This window comes from Centroberyx affinis, unplaced genomic scaffold (genome assembly GCF_046629955.1).
Source record: "Centroberyx affinis isolate AG114_WGS23_722 - 3 ecotype Tasmania unplaced genomic scaffold, CSIRO-AGI_Caff_v1 ptg001246l_1, whole genome shotgun sequence".
NCBI classification, from domain to species: Eukaryota; Metazoa; Chordata; class Actinopteri; order Beryciformes; family Berycidae; genus Centroberyx; species Centroberyx affinis.
Window position 1 is genome coordinate 435,411 of NW_027279757.1, and position 20,519 is coordinate 455,929.

At 39.7% G+C, this 20,519-nt stretch overlaps 1 protein-coding gene across 2 annotated transcripts in view; it reads right to left on the reverse strand.

Moving 5' to 3' along the window:
- Positions 1-20,284, reverse strand: part of abca12 (ATP-binding cassette, sub-family A (ABC1), member 12) — an 81,118-nt gene extending 60,834 nt beyond the window's left edge. Inside the window, exons 1-18 of one of the 2 annotated variants that reach the window (XM_071524907.1) lie at positions 20,090-20,284; positions 18,817-18,894; positions 18,354-18,447; positions 14,749-14,890; positions 12,214-12,341; positions 11,635-11,708; positions 9,953-10,123; positions 8,344-8,537; positions 7,652-7,770; positions 7,125-7,225; positions 6,268-6,414; positions 3,755-3,921; positions 3,196-3,329; positions 2,913-3,043; positions 2,588-2,755; positions 1,756-1,964; positions 1,150-1,283; positions 66-186 (exon numbers count right to left, since the gene is read on the reverse strand). In XM_071524907.1, the coding sequence (XP_071381008.1) occupies positions 66-186; positions 1,150-1,283; positions 1,756-1,964; positions 2,588-2,755; positions 2,913-3,043; positions 3,196-3,329; positions 3,755-3,921; positions 6,268-6,414; positions 7,125-7,225; positions 7,652-7,770; positions 8,344-8,537; positions 9,953-10,123; positions 11,635-11,708; positions 12,214-12,341; positions 14,749-14,890; positions 18,354-18,447; positions 18,817-18,882 (2,300 nt within the window). In that variant the 5' untranslated portion in view covers positions 18,883-18,894; positions 20,090-20,284. Of the gene's footprint in view, positions 1-65; positions 187-1,149; positions 1,284-1,755; positions 1,965-2,587; positions 2,756-2,912; positions 3,044-3,195; positions 3,330-3,754; positions 3,922-6,267; positions 6,415-7,124; positions 7,226-7,651; positions 7,771-8,343; positions 8,538-9,952; positions 10,124-11,634; positions 11,709-12,213; positions 12,342-14,748; positions 14,891-18,353; positions 18,448-18,816; positions 18,895-20,042 lie in introns of both variants that reach the window. The other variant, XM_071524908.1, reaches the window with a different exon arrangement.
- Positions 20,285-20,519: the final 235 nt, after the last annotated feature.

A 20,519-nucleotide genomic window follows, 5' to 3' on the forward strand; every position in this document is an offset into this window, starting at 1 on the left:
CACATATATGCATTATGCATCTGCTTCACATTCAATAAGACTATCACTAACAAACTGCCACTTACTTGATCAGGACATCTTGGCTGGTTGGAAGTGACATCACAGCCTGAGCTGTACCTTGAACAAACTGTGGCCAGTTGAACCCAGTGTCACAAAGAATAGCTAAGGTGTTGATATCAACAGAACCTGAAGGGGAAAAAAAACATATAATACACATGCACACACACACACACACACACACACACACACACATTTACCTCATATCTTGCAATTGCAACTGTAAACTTGTTTTAGCACTTTATGAATAAATTTGATTTCATTTGGTGAGATATTTTCCTCAACCTACTCTACCTGTATTTTTAGCAGCAATGTCTGCAGTCAAAAGTGAGCTTCATTATACAATCCCAGTGACATGCTCTATCAATTAATATACAGGACCATATGTATAGAATGAGGTATGATAAAAATGTCAATTTGCCATTCCTTCTTTGTCAGTCACAGTTTAATGATTGTATATTAATTAGGATTAATATTTAGAAATGCCAATGGAGTTTTGTAATTAGTGTACACAAAGACACAAAAACAAGACATGATTTCACACACAAAAAAGTCACTGCAATAATCATTTCAGAACTTTAGGAACTTCGGAAAAAAAAACAGGCTGACAAACTCTTGTTATTTATTACAAACATAGGAAAGCTCTTTTGCCTGACAATTAGTCTATTTCAGTCAGGGTTTGGCTCAGAAAAAAATGGATCAAAAAATGAGTAACAAGATTTATTATTCCTTCGGCTACAATGACTGGTAGATGGTAGATGAAGTTTGGATGATAACGTAAAAATTCTGATAGATGGTGCAAAAAATGTTTCCCTTCCTCATTTTCACTCTTGGCTGTCTCACTGTTTAAATTTAAAATTTGGTTCTGGGGAATTGATGATAGGACCATTAAAAATGAATTGCAGTAACAGCAGCATCTGATCTGTACTGTGCTAACTTGTTTGTGGTTGAAGAGACTGCCTGCAAATAGTAGACAGAGTTATTCTTACTGACAGCTATGTTGTTTACTTACTAAATGTAAGAAGAATAGAATAGAATAGAATAGAATAGAATAGAATAGAATAGAATAGAATAGAATAGAATGGGACTCACAGTTTGCTGGCTGAGTAGTGACACCAGGCTTGTAATTCATAATCCAGTTAACCATATGGAAGTAGTTCTTCACCTGGGGCCACAGTTGGGTCTTCTCCAAATTTTCTCCTAAACTCACAATGGCCAAGACAACACTGAAACCAAAACAAAAACACAACACTGCTGATGAGGTTCAATGGGGAGAGACACCATGCAGGACAAGACATCGTGTTGATTATTCAAAACACATCATGGAGGAAAACTGGTCCTACATCCCATGCACCCTTATGTTTCATTTCAGTGCATTTCAGCATTCAAAGACATGGGCCAGTTGCTCTGAACTGGGCCTCAAACCCTGTATGAAAAGGCAGCTCTATAATTGAAGAGAGATATCAGACATTCGTCTCTTACAGCTATAAAATGTGTTGGCATGAAAGAAAAAAAACTGGAATGGAATTAGAATCAAGTTATTGGCTGTTTTAATTACATAAAGCAAGATTTTAGATAATCATCTGTATTCTGGTGAAATATTGAGCAATAAACATAAGGACGGAAGTTTTTCTGTGAATCAGATATACAGTGTTGTGGAATGAAGCCCTGCAGGTATGACTAAGACTGTCACAAGACCTTTGTTGAAGAGTCCCGGTCACATCGTAGGTGCTGTTCTCTGGCATCCAGTCACTCCAGTCTTCTCCACCCAGCGCCGTGGCCACTCGCTCCAAAAATACTCCAAAGTGCAGAGAGTTGTTATACAGCATGTGCCACTCAGAGAGGATCATGGGAAGAGTTACGTTGTAGTCCGCTTGGCCTAGAAGGGCGCTGTATATTTCTTGTGCCTGGAGAGAAAAGGGAAAACACAACTACGCTGAAAAGCACTTTCCTGACACATTTGTGATACGTTTTGGATCATAATTATATGTGAATGAACCCGAGACAAAGTTTAAACCTGTATACCAAAAGGGAATTGGCAGGGAAAGAAAACACTGAATGTATATAGTCCACTCTTCGTAAATTTCCAATAATGCCTGGAAGATTTCTCAGGTGATATGACCTAAATAAGCAAAACTATAATGGCAAAGGCTCACTTGAAGCTGGAATTGCTTTTTCATTCTTGGCATGCTCCTATAGAATCTTCTAAACATTCTTCATTCTTCAATTCGCCATCGATTTACCATCTACTTTATCATCCAGAAGCCCAAGAACACAGGCCAATAACACTATAGACATGTATATTCAATATTGTATTGTGTCATTTGTTTATCACCCTCACAATTTCTAAGCATAGCTGGAAAATGTGTAAAGTGATGTCAGCTGGATAAACTACACCACAATTGATTCATTCAGGTTGCTATGAATGAGATGATCAAGCTGCAACCTGGACTTTCAACTCCATATATGCTTCCAAGACATACAGAACAACTTAACCATCAAATGCAGCTTGGTAACCTTTAGCCTTTACCTTCTGAACCAAAGGCAGCCAGTCCATCAGCAGACCTTGCAGCAGGGCAGAGCTGTTTTGGCAGATCACGGACCTCCACACCTCGATGTTCACAGTGTGGGTGGGTAAGAGCCACTCGAAGGGACCCAGGAGACGCTCACATGTTAAAGGTTCCTCAGATGTCAGACTCTAGTGAAATGGAGGCAAAGGACATTACTTGATAGATTGAAAGAGACCAACAACCACATACACGTGTCATACCTTCATGTCAAGCTACATGCAGTATTGTGAACAACCAATGACAGGGAGCAGGGAGAGGAACATCACTGAAATAAATTAGGCTTACCATCATAACCACTTCCATCACACTGTTCAGGACACGACCGATCCAAACGCTTGCCTCAGACTGGTTTGTCATTAATGTGAGGAAGGTCATTCGGAGGTGACCGGCATCTTTTAAGACGTTGTCCATCATTTCTGCAAAGCAGGAAGTGTTTGCAAGACAAACATGTGAAACTGAGACGACATCAATACAATATCCTGATTTTAACAGTGTTTAAGTGTTATAGGATGGATTTTTCCTTTAGTATGTATATTGCAAGATAGCGATGTACGCTGTGTAGTCTTACCCTCTACAGTATCTAGGGCCACATTGGCTGTCTTCATGGAGGTAAAGCCAGTCCTGAGGACACTGTGGACAACCATGTCCACCTCTGGGACACTTTTCAGAATATCCAACACCACTTGGCCGACCGCCAAAAACCTGCCAATGCATGAGACAGACATCAGACCAGACTTAATAGAAAGAAGATACTATACATTTATACTGTACCACTAACTACAACTTTACTGGCTCTTTTAGCATTCTCTAAATACACAGCTATATAAAACATTGAGGCTGATGCATGAGATTTGGGTCACGTTTAAAATAGAGATTTGAAATGGTTTGGTTCATTTCAGGGGTCTAGACAGACAGACAGAGAGTGAGAAAGACAGACAGGTAAAATAGAGACAGAAGCTGGGTTTCCATCCAAGCATTTTTGTTGCAAATTATGAGGTATTCATGTTAGAAAAGCTGAATTTCATACATTTTAGTTTTTGTGACATGTCAAAACTTTGCTTGACAGTTGGATGGAAACCTAGCTAGAGAGGACAGAAGGTAGAAAAAAAAAATTCTGTTGTCCTCACAGCTCCTCCTCGATGTTCTGTGGTTGTGTGTCTATGCTGCGCCGGGACCTGGTGTTGTTGGCGCCTCCATGGCCTCCTGGGCCTGAACTTCCCATCAGGCTGTGCAGCAGTCCTTTGGCGAAGGCCACATCACGCGGAGCCACGTGCTTACTCCATGCCAGGAGGGCCTGGGAATTAATATAGAATATACAATTCAAATCATTCAATTTAAATACATCTTGCATGTGCAATCGGTTGTTTTTCTGTTCTCCTCCTGTCCCTTTCTGTGAGTCACACGCCTCTGTCCACTTCTGCCTCACCATTTATCATGTCCATTGTGTCCAAATGCTCGCTAACATTAAATCACTACGTTACTATGTGATGTACCGAGTATGAGCTTGTACACAGAGGGATGAGCGTGTTAGCTAACAGCTTCTGATTGGTAATTATCTCACCAAAACAACTCTAGCTTAGTGGCGGGACTAATTGGATGCCCCTGGGGTTTGTGTGCCCAGGTGCGACCTGGGAGTTGCAGTACAATCATCATCGGTGCTGCCTGTTGCTATGGCTACCATGGTTCTCACGTCGCAGGCTAATTGTGTGGTGCACCTCTGAGTCTCATTATTTGTGGAGGTGGCGTTCCAGAATTATGATAGAGAAGGAGAAAAGAAAGAGAGAGAGAGAGATGGTGAGGGAGAGATAGAGAGAGAGAGATAAGTAGCGAGAGAGAAAGAAAGAGCGTCAGAGTGAGAGAGATAGGAAGAAAGAGAAACAGAGTGCTTGTGTGCGTGTGCGAGAGAGAGAGAGCGAGAGAGAGAGAGAGAGAGAGAGAGACTGAGAGAGCCACAGGTAGCAAGACAGAAAGGAAAAGATAGTGATAGGACGAAAGGGAGACATAAAATGATAGGGTGAGAGATAGGTAGAAAGAAGGAGAGAGAGGTAGAACGAAACAGACACAGCAAGAGAGAAAGAAAAAGTGAGAGAGTGAGAGACAGGAAGAAAGAGAAACTGTGTGTGAGAGAGAGAGAGAGAGAGAGAGAGAAAGAGAGAGAGAGACAGCGAGGTAGAGAGAGAATGTGAGAGAGCCACAGGTAGCAAGAGAGAAAGGAAAAGAGAGTGATAGTAATAAAAATAAAGTGTGAGAGATGGATAGAAAAAGGGAGAGGTAGAGATAAACAAAGAGACATAGCAAGAGAGAAAGAAAGAGCAAGAGACAGATAGGAAGAGAGAGATAGAGAGATACAGAAAAAGAGAGGGAGCAAGAGCGAAAGAATGTTTGTGTGTGTTTGTGTGTGTGTGTGTGTGTGTATATAGGACAGAGAGAGAGAGAGAGAGAGGGAGAGAAAGAAAGAAAGACTTTCACTTTTGATGTTCTTTAATAAAACATCTCACTTAAAAAAAAACACCTGACAACCAGCCACAGTATCCTAAAACCCTGCGCATTCAACCACACTCGCTCTCCAAAAACCGACCCAGCCACTCACTCACACACACACACACACACCTGCACACACCCCTCACCCCACCCGCAAGAAAAACCCCAGACTGACATCCTGCCATAATATAAAACACAGGACATAGTGTACCTCGCCACACCTTACAGCAAAACAAACATGATGCAAAAAAAATAAAAATACCTAGCCATACAGCAACACACACTACATGAACAGCATACCATCCCAAACAGACCAAACAGCCCCTGTAGAAACCTGTTACAGTTACTGTTACAGTAAAGAAAGAAAGAAAGAAAGAGTATGTTAGGCTACTTGGCTAGCTAGTGATCGCAAGGAACCAAACCGTTAGCAATCATAGCTTATAGCATCTATGCTATAAGCACTGCTTACTAGGGCTGCAACTAACAATTATTTTCGTTGTCGATTAATCTGTAGATTATTTTCTCGATTAATCGATTAGTTGTTTGGTCTATAAAATGTCAGAAAATGGTGAAAAATGTCAAACAGTGTTTCCCAAAGCCCAAGATGACGTCCTCAAATGTCTTGTTTTGTCCACAACCCAAAGATATTCAGTTTACTGTCATACAGGAGTAAAGAAACCAGAAAATATTGACATTTAAGAAGCTGGAATCAGAGAATTTTTACGCATTTTTCTTAAAATATTACTCAAACCGATTAATCGTTTATAAAAATAGTTGGCGATTAATTTAATAGTTGACAACTAATCGATTAATCGTTGCAGCTCTACTGCTTACACAACAATGTACTTTAGTGTAAAATGCTGAGTATGCGTTGTCTTACCATCATAAAATGATTTAGCTATGCATAGATATTGCTATACATCACTTTATGGTAGCAGTCCGAGCAAACGAATAGATGAAGAACCTAAATCTAAGTTCTTGTTGTTGAAGAGAAAGTGAGAGAAAGTTTATGCTTTATCATCCACACTGGGAGGAAAAAAAAGAAAAGGAGAAAGGTAAGGCGCCACCAGCCCACATCAACAAACAGCTCTGCTTACTGTTGTTGTCTGTGAGCGTCTTCGTTGACGATCATAACATCTCCATCGTACTCGTACCGTACCTGCTTGGCCACCTTGTCGGGGCTGATCCAGCCCAGCAGCATGTCCACAGTGCCTGTACCGCACGCCACTGTGAGCCACATCGGGTTGCTGCTGTTGTCACACAGGTAGGAGCGCACCGTGTCTCTGTCCAGCGTCAGGCCGATAGCCTAGGGCCAGGAAGAGAGCTTTGTATGAGAGAAGTTCAGTCATATTTGTAATAATTTTGTGATTCATTTGAGGGCTAATTCATGCGGTATGCCCAAAAATAGTAAAAGAATTGTAAAAGAATGCTGCTTTGGCTTAGAGGGTATAGAAAACAAGAGCTGCTTTCTGGAAAAAAACTGAGAAATTCTTGAAGTATCCCTGCATATTTGAGAAGTAGACATGGCAAGGCACCAAGTTTGGAGGTTACTCTAGTATGAGGAAATCAATTATTCACTCCCACTCCCTGAATTATCAGTGGATTTGTTGAATGAATGAATTCAAAAATTTAATTTGTAACGCCCATTTTGAAATTAAATGCAATCACTTGAAACTGAATGGGATTATTATTGAATTTAACTTTTAATTGTACTTTCTAATTTGATTTTCGTGATTCAGATTTGTTTTTAATTCACATTCAGATAAAAGAGACTTGTTCCCTGAGTGTAAGACAGAGTGGGCAGGGCCACTGCTGGCAGCCTTGGAGGAGGCAGCTGCCAACACGCTGCTGAAACATTTAGCCTTGCAATATGCAATACCCACACAATCTCCACTACAAGCAAAACCACGGTTACTTCATTCCAACACATGACACCTCAGAAAGAACCTGATGCCTTGACATGTCTACTTCTCGGATATGTGAGGAGGATATTTAAAAACTCAGGGTGGCACATACCTTGTCTAGTGGTATCCTGACATTCTGTAGAACAGGTCTGACCACTTCGCTTACTGAGTCATTTTGTAACGTGACAACATCTCCGAGCGTGATGGAGACATCTAGGTAGATTCAAATAAAACTATAAGATGATGCACCATGATAGCCTATCAGCAGAGGAGATAAGAGGGCTGGTATTTCACCAGTATTTTCCCTGAGTTGTTATAATATGAAATGAATGTCGTTCCTTTCCTTGATGATTTGGCCTATTAAAGGACCAGTGCAACTGAAAATTGCATTTCTCAATTTCTTTGTGTTAGAAATCAACATCAAACTTTTCCTGGCTGAGTTGAAATTTATTTACCAAATTGATCACAGTACTTCTTATTCCCTATGATTATCATTACATTGTAATTTATCCTGCCTATCTATAACAACTTCATACACCTTCGTACCATTTCAAAAAATAACCTTCAAGAATGTGGAATATCTTGGCTGAAACATGGGAATGTACAGTATGCACACTACAGGTGACGTTGCATAGTTACCTCTGCCAGGCCACTTCTGAACATAGTGGATCAGGTTGATGCCTGCAGCAAGTGCTGTGTGCACCGTGGAGACTGAGGCACCTGACTCAGGGAAACTCTCCTGGATGACATGTATAGCACTAGAGAGACCATGGGGAAAAATCATTTAATGTTCATAATGAGATAGACTATGCATCAATCACCTGACAGCACTAATGCTAATAGGGCTGGCCTGATATGGGTTTTTGAGGATCAATACCAATACTGATATTTTATACTGTTGCCAAGTTTCCAATAATTGTTCTTTTTGCCTTTTTTGTCTTTTGTCTAAATTTGACCTTGTTCTATGTCAAAAAAATACTAGGATTCCGTGTTTCCCCTAGAACTGTATTGTTGTCAGGGTCCTGTGGTGACCCACAACACCTATTCAATGGTAGGAGAAACTCTGGGATACATTAGGCATTTAAGCAATTAGGTGAATAAATAAAATTTGCAAAGAAAATAAAATTTGATCGCAGGTTTTATAGACTGTTTTTATGTAGCTGTGGTCAGGGAGGAACCTCCATCATATCAGAGGTGGACAACACTGACTGGTTGCAAAACACCTTTTTGGAAACCGTTTTTCCTCCATATAACTGCCTGATTCAATCATCCTTTTTCATTCCTGTCAGCATGCTGCTCCTTGCACTGTTCTTTCCCAGAGAGTGCCTTACCCCTGTAAGTTGGTGAGCAGTGCCTCTGTGTCGTCCAGCGCTTGCTCTTGAGAGGTGGGAGAGAGGATCTGGGGAATGGTCAGAAAGCTTTCCCACAGCGAGCTCTGATTCTGCAGCTGATCGTACACCAACACCGCCATCCCGACCGCCGTCGCCATCTCGCTGGGGTTGCTCAGCATCAGCTCCGTCAGCACCTGACAACCAAAGTAAGGCAAGTTCAGAATCGACAAAGCCAATGTGGCTGCAAAATTTGAGTTGTAACTAAAACCTGTGTAGTTAAATGTGTATATTTGAAGCTACCGCCATTACACTATCCTGATAACAGCAAGTATACATACACAGAGTGCATGCAAACACTCTCTCTCTCTCTCTCTCTCTCTCTCTCTCTCACACACACACACACACACACACACATAAAGGCGGTAGTAGCCTCAGATCATCAATTTGAATTCCCTAAACCAGCTGGGCAAATATGGGTGGGGATAGTAAATGAGTAGTGCTTTTCCCTCCCTCAACAACTACCAGTGATGTGCCATTAAACAGGCATTTCAAGGAATACATCATGAAACGGCCAGATTTGGCCATTTACCATTTAAAATTGCTTACCTTTTAGCTTTAGAGCTACTACAAGTTCGCATTTCCTCACTTTTGAGATAATGCTAGTGGCCTACTATCACTCAACCTGGTGTATGCTAAAGTGTTAGCATGGAGCCTACAATCACTCTACTCTACATAGCGTATGCTAAAGTGTTAGCATAGAGCCTACTATCATTCAACATAGCGTATGCTAAAGTGTTAGCATGCAGCCTACTATCATTCAACATAGCGTATGCTAAAGTGTTAGCATGCAGCCTACTATCACTCAACATAGCGTATGCTAAAGTGTTAGCATGGAGCTACTATCACTCAACATAGCGTATGCTAAAGTGTTAGCATGGCGCTACTATCACTCAACATAGCGTATCCTAAAGTGTTAGCATGGAGCCTACTATCATTCAACATAGCGTATCCTAAAGTGTTAGCATGACGCTACTATCATTCAACATAGCGTATCCTAAAGTGTTAGCATGGAGCTACTATCACTCAACATAGCGTATCCTAAAGTGTTAGCATGGAGCTACTATCATTCAACATAGCGTATCCTAAAGTGTTAGCATGACGCTACTATCATTCAACATAGCGTATGCTAAAGTGTTAGCATGGAGCTACTATCACTCAACATAGCGTATCCTAAAGTGTTAGCATGACGCTACTATCATTCAACATAGCGTATCCTAAAGTGTTAGCATGGAGCCTACTATCATTCAACATAGCGTATGCTAAAGTGTTAGCATGGAGCCTACCATTAGAAGCATAGATGAACTTTTCTTATGAAAAAATCATGAGGCAAACATCACGATACGATATTAACTACTTGGTGTATTACTTTGACCACCTGCTCCAGTGCAGCTGCTCAATCACCAACAGTAGAAGATTGTTTACTGGGTATCATGAGGTGTGAATGTGTGTAAAAATGTGAATATGAAGCAAGGTGTTGGAAAAGAGCATGGTGCTCAGTTGACTTTCCCTGGATAAATAAAGGTTAGAAAACACAGACACACACACACACCTTGTTGAGTGTGATGATGGAAACTTCCAGCAGAGTGTCATTGGACTTGCAGAAGGTGACCACAGCAAAGGTGACTGGGTTGAGGGAGGACGTGTTCATCATGGGAAGAGCCAAGGTGCAGATGGACCTCTTCAATAGGTTCATTGACTCCAGCATGGCATGCAAGGCCTCCTGCAAGGGTTGCATGTGGATTCAGATTTGTTAATACAAGTAGGCATAAACGGGTGTGCATTATTTCACATCATGATATAAAGGCATTCATTCAGAAATGTTAGCTATTTTTGGAAGAAAATGTTGCGTCATGTATATTTCCCAATATTTTACAAATGTTATTTACCCTGATGAAGGCTATGAGAGGCCAAATGCATTCAATAAGGTTTTCCTTCTTCTAAGTTCACCAAGTGTGGTGGTGGTGGAGGACATTTGATACCTACTATAAAGTATTACTTTGGAAGTAATGGCTCAAGATGGCTTCCGATATTCAGTTTTGAATTGTAGATTCATGCCAGCAATCATTTTGTCAGAGTGGGTGTCATATTCCTAATGGTATCTTAATATGTCATGTGTCCATAAATTGAGCCGTAAACTGATCCTTTTCATAAAACAGGTTAATTCAACTGAGTCTGATTTTCTGAGCCTAAGTGGTGATTGTACCTTTGAACCACATTATTCACAGTTACAATGACAATTGTATTCATGAACACTTATAGTTAACAACATATTTCTACAGCTCTATCTACTAACAAACATCATGTCTGACTGTACAAATACGGGCACCATACAACTATTGTTCGCAGTCCACACAATACACCCTCGGTCACATAATACCAAGCATCTGGGTCAAAGGCATGTAAAGCACCAGCATTATACAAAATATAACTATCAACGTTTTTTTTTATGAATTTGCTTTTGAAATGTTACCTTTATTTATCATGTAAATTTTGCACTTGGCCTTTAATTTTTGTATTAATATATTCATTCCACGTTGTCATTATTATTATGGTTATTTTTTGGTGTTGCCACGGTTGTTGTTATGTGTATGTCATGTAGAATATTTAACTCAATATATCATTCTCAAATTAATTAATACATTTAGTACGATTCCCTGCGAGTTGTGCAGGATTGACTGAAAGGAAGTGCTTCATGTTGCGTTCAGGTCATATTAGATTTATCGTAAATACAACCTGCTGACTGTGAAAAAACATTCATGTCAGCCTCTTAGTTGTAATTACAAGTAGGACATGTGGGAAATACATAAAAATTTCAATTCTACTGGTAGCAGCTATAAATACTGTTTAATTTGCTTTTTTCTACTAGCACTTTGCAACATTGTTTTAGAAAGTATTTATGAATAAATATGTGTCCAAGGGGATACATATTTCTACTAAATTAAATTGAATTGAAATTGTATCCCTACCAGAATCACTATTACTACTACTCCAGCATGTCCTCTATCATATTCCTCAAACTATTCCTCAAACTTACACTCATACAATAAAGGTGACAAAAGAAATAGACCTTTTATTCAAAATAAGCCCTTTGAAGCCTTCCTGTAAGCCTGTTAGTGTTTTCCTCTTTTCATCACGGTGGGAAGAAATCAAGTCCTGATCCATCTGCTGCTAACAATGGCTCTTCTTTTTTCTGAGGATTTTGGTTCCTCCCATTATCTTAATAATACCCACCTGATCTCCCAGAGGAGAGCTACTGACGCCGTTCATGAGAGATGCATTGTGAGGCTTTCCTTGGTGAGTTGTACCTTCAACACAAAAACACTTTGTTAAAACACTGCTTGCTATTAATGGAGTTGCAGCTAAACCAATGGTAACTTAATTGGATAGTCACCTTACAGAACTTAACTCAATAAAACAAAACCACAAGATTGGCCATTGCTAACATGTTGAATTGTCTCATGTAATTACATATTTCAAAAGAAAAAATGGGGTGGGGAAGTGAGCAAAGATGGAACAACAATAGGTTGGGGAAGTGAAATGAGAAGCTAGAAACTAAATTCACAATTACAAAATATATAATAAAGACTACTCTAATCATAGGTTTCATTCACCAGTATTATCTTCCCATGTACGGTGTAGAGTTATACAACTCAATATTAAATCAAAAGTCAATTCCTTCCATTAGGGTTCCTAGGACAAAATCTTATCAAAAGGGGATCTGTGGCCTTAATGTAATCTCCAACCAAAACTGAAGTCAAACTTCACAGGAAGCAATGAAAACGTGTCTCTGATTGTAGGAAGATAACTTACTCAAAGTCTCCAGGAACTCCAACAGCGCTGTAGGATCTTCGTTGGAGTCCTTGAACAATGCTGAGCGGAGAAAACCTCCGTTCTCAAGTATTTTCGCCACGGGGGAACCCTTCGGCAGGAGGCTCAAGCTGTCATGCAAAGTCAGAAGGAGTGGATGAGACAGTGCAGGGTTTCCTCACCCATTTTTCCCCAAATACATTATTATAAGGATACTGCTTAATGCTTTGAAGAAGAGAGGATGGAGTGCTTCTACTGGGTTTTGGTGTGCGGAGGCATTTGTTGAAGGCTGGTCTTTGGTTTGGGGTTGTCGCTTAAAGGATTACACCAAGTTTTTGTCAGAATGGCCCAGTGGTCAACTGACCCATTAACTGATGAGAATATTAACACCGAAATTATCCATGTTAAATTTGAACCATGAAAATCGGGAGAAACATCACGAGAACATCAGCTAAGGTGATGGTGTAGGGAAACGTCCACGAGTCTGTCATCTTGTTTTTTTCTTTCTTTCTTTTTTTGTTATGTTAACTTCAATAGCTTGGGAGAAGGCTGAGATGGATCGACAAGGTCTAACTCGCTGTGTACGAGTTTCAAAGGAGTTTCAAATGACCTGGGTGAGCAGATAATGCCTGACTTTTCATTTTGGGGTGAACTATTCCTTTAATGTGTAGACGTCGATGTGAGAGAATGAGAAATATGGTGAAGCTTTGTTCGTGTTCCTTTCATGTATTCATGACAGACTCAGCATCTGAACAAAGAAACTAATTTATTACTTATATAATAACTGCCAATGTAAATGGAAAGGGTATGTATGGTGACAGGAACGGACAAAAGGGGGGAAGAAAAAACCAAACAAAAACGGACAGAATTACTACGGATAGATTTCTGTCCGTTGGGTTGTTTTAGAACATCAACGCTATTTAAAAAAAAACGCCTCTGATTTGCGGTGACAAATCCGTCCGTCCAGATAAAGTTCAACTGGGTTGAACTTTCTGTCCGTCAAAACGGACGGAAATCTGACGGAGACGGACGCGTCATCAGCGCTGCCCAGACAACGGACAGCTCTCATTGAAAATGAATTGAAATGAACAGAGACGGACAGAAACAACAGATCAGTGTGGCCGCGGCCTTACACAAACAGGTTTTTCCCATCACCCTCGCCCTACACCCTGCCACCTCCACACCTGCCTGTGGAACAAACTGACAATACAACAACTGACGTGACAAAAGCAGGGGAGAAAACAAGTCTCAGAAGATTCCCTTGAGTGATGTTCTGGGTATTGAACGCTCGAACTGAGACAAGGGCAGCAGACGCGTTTCCATCGGTAAACATTTTCTGTTTGAAAAAGGATTATGTAACTTCTATTACGTAACTTCTTTGAGCGGCGCTAAAAAAAAAGGAATACAGTAAAGAATCCCAAAAGAGACAATCACCTGCTGTCAGAGGCAGAGGAAAGATGGCACGTCTGAAATATTGACTTGTTCTCAGCTTTTGTGACTCACAGACAGGTGAATTTCACTTCTCACAAAATGGATTGTAATCTGCATGCCTTCTATAGTGAGAAGGCTTTTTCCTGGAGGTATTTTTCCGTGAAGACAATGACTAATCACCTCCTGTGTGATGCCGCAACGCTTAGGTGTGTCCCTCCTTCGTGACCCAAGGGTCCCCTGCACGCCTTTTCCTTTCAATTACATGATGCCAGGCCAATGGAGAATACTGACATACAACTTTATACAAGCCAAACTACCTTCCATCGCTAACATATTCATTGTGTTCTCATGCATTTTTTGCCTACCAGAATAGCCATATAATGATATAATGGAACACAACCGATTGCAAATTTACACTGAAATTTTCGTATGATTGTGTTTTACCAATGTTGAACAATCTGTTCCCAGTATAGTAACCTTGGTATTATTGTTACTCTAGTGAGCAGACCTTAGTATGGCATAGGTTTAGGATGTGAAGGTTTCATGTAGCACTACAGAAGAAGTAGAGTTGCTTGAAATCATAACTTCAATAATCCTTAATCTGCAACGTTGGGAATTAGGGTTCAAATCATTGCTGATGAATTCAAACCTTAAATCTCATAATTTGATTTCCAGATTGATGCCTGTGCATTTTTGAATTTATTCACTTTATTCAGTTTATTCACTTTAACTTTAAAATTCAACTGAAAAAAAACCATTAAAAAATCTGAAAATGAAATAACAACAGCTGCATATGAACTCAGTCCTCTTTGTGTTCACAATGTAAGTGGACTTACAAGAGGACTCAGTTCTCTTTTTAATTGGAATCGATTAGACCACAAAACGGAGCACAAACGAACTGAGGTGGTCTGAGTTTGGTTCGTTTTAGAGGGTCTGAGTTCATTTGGCGTGTTCACATATGCACAAAAAATTGCTGAGTCATTGAACTCAGTCCACTGGAGAGGCTGAAATAGACCAAGTGTGAAAACACCCTCAGACTAATGGGTCTTAGCCCAGTACATGTCAGATAACAGATAATGTAAAAACTCGACTGATGAGCGGCGGTACCTTCCGGAACTGTGTTTGGACTTGGATGCTTGGGGGGTCACCAGGCGTGATTTGTTATGGCAGTTGCTGTCTATGTTGCACATGAGGGTCTGCAGGAAAGGGAAGAAGCCTGTGCTGGGTAGGTTCCGGGGTCCCACATAGCCTGCAAGAGACGAGACAAGACGTTGCTGTAGTGAAGAAGCTTATAGAAAGATGCTGTCATTGGTCAGTTAATTTGAGTGAGGAAATAACATTCAGTAAGAGAATTTTTTCAGTCACACTTTACTTCAAGTGAGTTAAAATATAGCCCATTAGAAGCAGGGATAAACATTTCTTACATTATAATCAGGATAACATCAGAAAATGGCATTCATTTTAATATCATGAATATCAGTTGCCCTAAGAAGTACTAAACCCCCTGAATGTTTTGCACATTGTGTTTATCATGTTATAATTATAATATTTATCTTGTACTCACAATGTGATTATAATGTGCTTACGGTGCCTAATAATGCCTTATGAGCAATTCAAGTAAAGTGTTACCATTTTTCTTGAGTCTAGATACCTAAATTGGCAAAAAACATATATATATTTACAGTGTACACATATATATGTTTACAGTGTAAACATATTTGAAATTTAAGTATGGTTTGAGTGCCTTTTCAATAAAATGCCAGTATCACAGAGAGGATGAATAAAGAGACCATTAATTTTTCAGCTGTGGAGTAGAAACATATTCCTTATAAACAAACATTAATTCTGAACAAAGAATGAAAGAGGTGAAAAGCACAAAAAGCCAGGTTCCAGTCAGTCAAAGCCATGGGGACTGGGCATGGTATCTCCCTGGTATTCACTGCTGTTAATATTCTATCAGAAATCAATGCTTCGTCTTTACGCAACACGTTTCCTGGTGGGAGAAGAATAGCTTGGTAAATAGTGCTTAACCTCACTTTATCATGACTAAAGTCATTATGAACCCTTGAGTACATAAACTTGCCCTGCCTTTGAAGACATGAATCAGCTCACAACTGCAGGTTAACGCCGCACACTCAAGACAGTCCACCGCATATAATCAAACAGCAAAGTACATAGCAAACAAACGGCATTGAAGAGAGCAATTTACATCGCTGGAGCGCCAATGTACTGAAATTGCAAAAACGCTCACAAAACGCTGCTACAAATTGATATGAATTTTCTCACACAGATTGCAGATTGGCATCGCTGGACTTCGAATGACGCAAAACCTGCATCTTATTTGCTCCCTATCATTTAATCTCTGCATTTGAAGACTGGCTACAATACCTGCATTATCCCCTCTTCATAATATCTAGTATTTAAACTGGCACTCATTACAGACCATAAATGAAAAGTGGAGAGGCACCGAAACCGAGAAGGATGTCACACTTAAGTGCTTAAGAGCAATATTACTGTCCATCCAAGTAGCAGGACAGCAAAACATGTGATCTTTCCATCCTGAAAGATGTTTTCCAACCATGAAATCACAGCACCTGCCTCTAAACAATTACAGGAGGTGTCAGGAGCGGGTTGACGGACAATGCTTATGGTTTATTTCTGTAAAACCTGTATTATCTGCTGTAAAAGCACTATCTCTGTGAAAGACACTGACCCACTTTGAAAGCTTCTCCTGAACTGTCACGTCCCCTGAGGCCACATTAGACTGTGTCTGTAGCATAGTGAGTCACAAGGCTGTCACACTACCTGGTTCCAGCCCTGCTCATCACTTTATCAGGGAGCTCTGGTTCAGTCTGAGCAGATAGATAATGTTGTTGCCTGTTTGGGGTGCGGCCCACTACTATGTCAGCTTCCATAAAGAATAAAAAAAAAAAAAACACAACCAGACTTCACATGACCCATTGTTCAGATTGACTCTCTGGGGTTTTGCATTAGGGCAAGCCGGCTTATCATGTTACATCTATTGAATTTGATCCGTCAAAAAAAAGATTGCGGGGACAAAAGTGGGAGGGTTAATTGGTTATAGTCATACCCTGCAAAGCTAGGAGCTGCTTTTCATTTTACTCATACTCTTATTCAAAGAGACTTAAATAAATATGGGAGAGGAGGTTGTAAACTAATTGTTAGAGCAGTGGTTCTCAATGGAGTCCGGGGGCCACCAGGGGTCCTTGAGGAGGTTCCAGGGGGTCCCCAGCAAATTGATGAATTGTTAGACTTCACCATTATTTCATTTACAAGAAGTTGAGAATCTAGAAGAATGACTGTTTTGATCATAGGTTCACTGTTATCTCTCTACCTACAATACAGATAGTCATGGAATTCTGGACAAAATCATATCTAACAATAAAAATATTCTCCGATTTGGGTCTGAGAGACAAAATCTCATAAAATGGGGCCATAATGTGGACTAAACTGGTCCTTGATATGAAAAAGTTTGAGAATCACTGTGTTAGAGAGCTGAGCTTGAGGAACTCTGAGAAGCCCTTGAGCAAGGCATCTAACTCCCAACTGCTATTTGTTGCAAGCAATAAGCTCTCAGTCAATTTGGGTTAAAAAGTAAAAGAGCGCAAACACAGTGTTAATGCGGTAGAGATAGGGGACAGGCGCAGACCATAGAGGCTATTCAGGTTTCCTTTCTCACTGTTTACTGGGATTGTGAAACTGGAATGTCCGTGGTGTGCGGTATGCAGAGATCACTATTTATTTTCTAAGACGCAAAAGAAACATCCTGCTTTCTTTGTCAAGTCAAGATTTCGTTCACACAGTTGAAGCCAGTTGTGTTTTTCTTCATCACAAGTTGCCATTGTCATTTCAAAATAATCTGAAAGCATATGATAACATGTTGAGCCTGTTTTAGATGTTTTCAATGGGATGACTGCCAATAAATATTTGCTGTAAAACTCTGGAGAAACACTGTAGACATACAGACAGAACAGATATAATATTCCTCTGTAATTACAACATGGCCCATATTGATTATACCTTGACATTTGCAAAACATAGACCTCAAAGGTGTGACCAAGTCAACTTCACTCAAGTCCCAAGTCAGTCTCAAGTCTTGAGGTACAAGTCTAAATGTAGAACACCAAGTCAAGACCATGTCATTAATGTCAAGTCTCAAGTCTAAATGTAGAACAGCAAGTCAAGTCAGAACAAATCAAGAGTCCAGTATCAATTTAATATCTTAAAAAAAACAAAATATCTAGGACTTTTCAATGCAATATGGTTTCAATAGGATAAGCATCATGAGTTTGATTTCTATAATCAGTTTCAACTTCAATAAATTCAATCATTCCATACAAATTCAGAAAACAGAATTTAAATTCAGTCGTCTGCTGGAACAAATCTCATCACTTTCAATCTAAGTCATTTACACAAACACAAGATCACAAGTCAAGACTTTAGAAACCTTTTCAAGTCATCAAAGCACAAGTCAGAGTTAAGTCCCAAGTCACCAGAACCCAAGTCAAGTGTCCAGTGTCAAGTCTTCTCTTCATGCATCAAGTCTCAAGCAATTAAATCTGGGACTCGAGTCTGACTTGAGTCCAAGTCAGGTGACTCGAGTCCCCACCTCTAGTAGACCTAGACCAAGACATTTCTCTCTATGAATATCACCACCTCCAGTTTTAGAGAGTGCAAAAAGCGACACCTACATGAGTCTTTCATCTGCGGGGGGAACTGGTTGCGGGTGATGGCCAGGATGATGAAGATGACCAGGGGCCAGATGATGAGAGTCAGTGACCATCCCTACAAGACACAACAGACTGCATTAGAAAACAACACAGCACTCAATGCACACTAATATTCAATATATGATGAGTTCATTTCCAATATCCATTTTGAATGATTAATGCTCCAATATCCCTAAAATATGGAGGATCTGGTCTTGTTTTGTCCTTTTACCACTTGTGTCAGTAATCACTGCTTTACACTGTGAATTCTTGATTTCTCTCCACATCAATAACAAGAAGAAATCCTGTACTTTTATTACATTTGGTGAAAAAGTGATAATTGTTGTGATTATTGGTGTGTATATGCTAAAATTAGTCTTTTCAATATGGATTCTTGTGCTTCTATACAAATAAGAGAGGTCCAGTGTGCTTGGATGTGACTTACTGGCTGTCTGATGACACAAAGGCTGTTTTTCCAGAGGAGAAGTCGCAGCTGATGGAAGAAAGCCATCAGGGGAAGAGGCTGACAGGAAGACATGTGTGTGAAAATCATATTTCATCTCATTCATCAACTGGCAGTTCAATAGAATTATTCACTGGATATGTAAGAGCAGGCTAAGCCTACAGCACTGTTGGCATCATCAACAAATGAATGAATGTGAATTATGTTAATATTCATGTAAATATACAATATGTAGTAGAGTAGTAGTAGCAGATTGTGTTATATATTTAATACATTATGCTTATTATAAATATAACATACATAACATACAATATATGTAATAATATATCAAATTGATATGTATTTAAACTTGTAATATAAATTATTATACAGTATATTACATAGGCTATATATAAATATGCATTAAATACATTATGCATATTATGCGTAAGCCATTTAAGTATATGTATAATATGCATAATATAACCAATTAATGGATGAATCAATTATTTAATTATTAATAATATGCATTATATATTCAGTTAATGCATGAATGAATGATTGAATGATCAACTAAGATTCAATGGGGTCTCTACTTACTATAAAGTATGGCAGGCTAATCCTGTGTACATTTTAGAATGATACTATACAAAAATCACAGCAACTTTAAAATATCGTGGAGCTGCTATAGGTTGAAAAAAAAAAAAAAAAAACATACCATAGAAAATCCTATAGTGATACTATAGAACAAAATAGAAAGGTCAGTATAAACTTACTTACTAGTGCCACCGTTCGCTAAAGGAATATTATAAAAAAGATTATAGCGATAAAAAAAAAAAAATACCATAAAGCACAATAAGGTCACTATAAACTCACTATTGAATACCACAGACACTCAAGTCCCTATCCGTGTAGTGATTTTCCCTCAAGGTGATCCCACTATTGGCGTCGTATTGTTGGCAGAACAGATTGTGACTTAATGTAGTCGTGTGATTTTTTTCCAGACATATCACATAAGACTATGGCAGCAGGGAGTGAAGAACTAAATCAGCAAAATAGTGATCTATAACAATCAACAAACTTGGAAGCGTATGAAAGCTTCACGCAAATTCACATGCTTCTCTGAATCACGCGGACACCGGCTTATACTTGATAAAAAAAACAAAACTTTGCCCTCTGAAAAATCTCTCTCCCTATCATAAATGTCAGGATTTAAAGTATTTATTTACCTAATGGATAATGGAACGGTGGAGCGCTCCAGTCAAGTTGGACCTACCTGGCTAATCTTTCCTCTTAATGAATTGGTCAAAGTGATTGTAATCCAACTCTAGCACGGGCTCGTGAGGAGGGCATGGCGCTAGCAGGCGGCCCTCTCCATCAGTCGGTTATGGGAGAAAACCAGATGCAAATGCCCGTCCAATAAAGTGATCCTGTTAACTGCAGCGCACACCTGTGCTACCTCTCTGCTGCTCGGTCCCGGCTGCTCTGGGCGCCTCTGCCTGTATGTATGTGCACGTAAATCAGTGTGAGGGGCGTGTAGTCTACTGCAACCTGTCTGGCTTCATTTCATGGGAGCATGCACACGCAGTGGTGGAAAGAGTATTAGAATGTCATACTGAAGTAGAAGCACTGTTGCCAGTGGTGGAAAGTAACTAAGTACATTTACTCAAGTACTGTACTTAAGTACAATTTTGAGGTACTTGTAC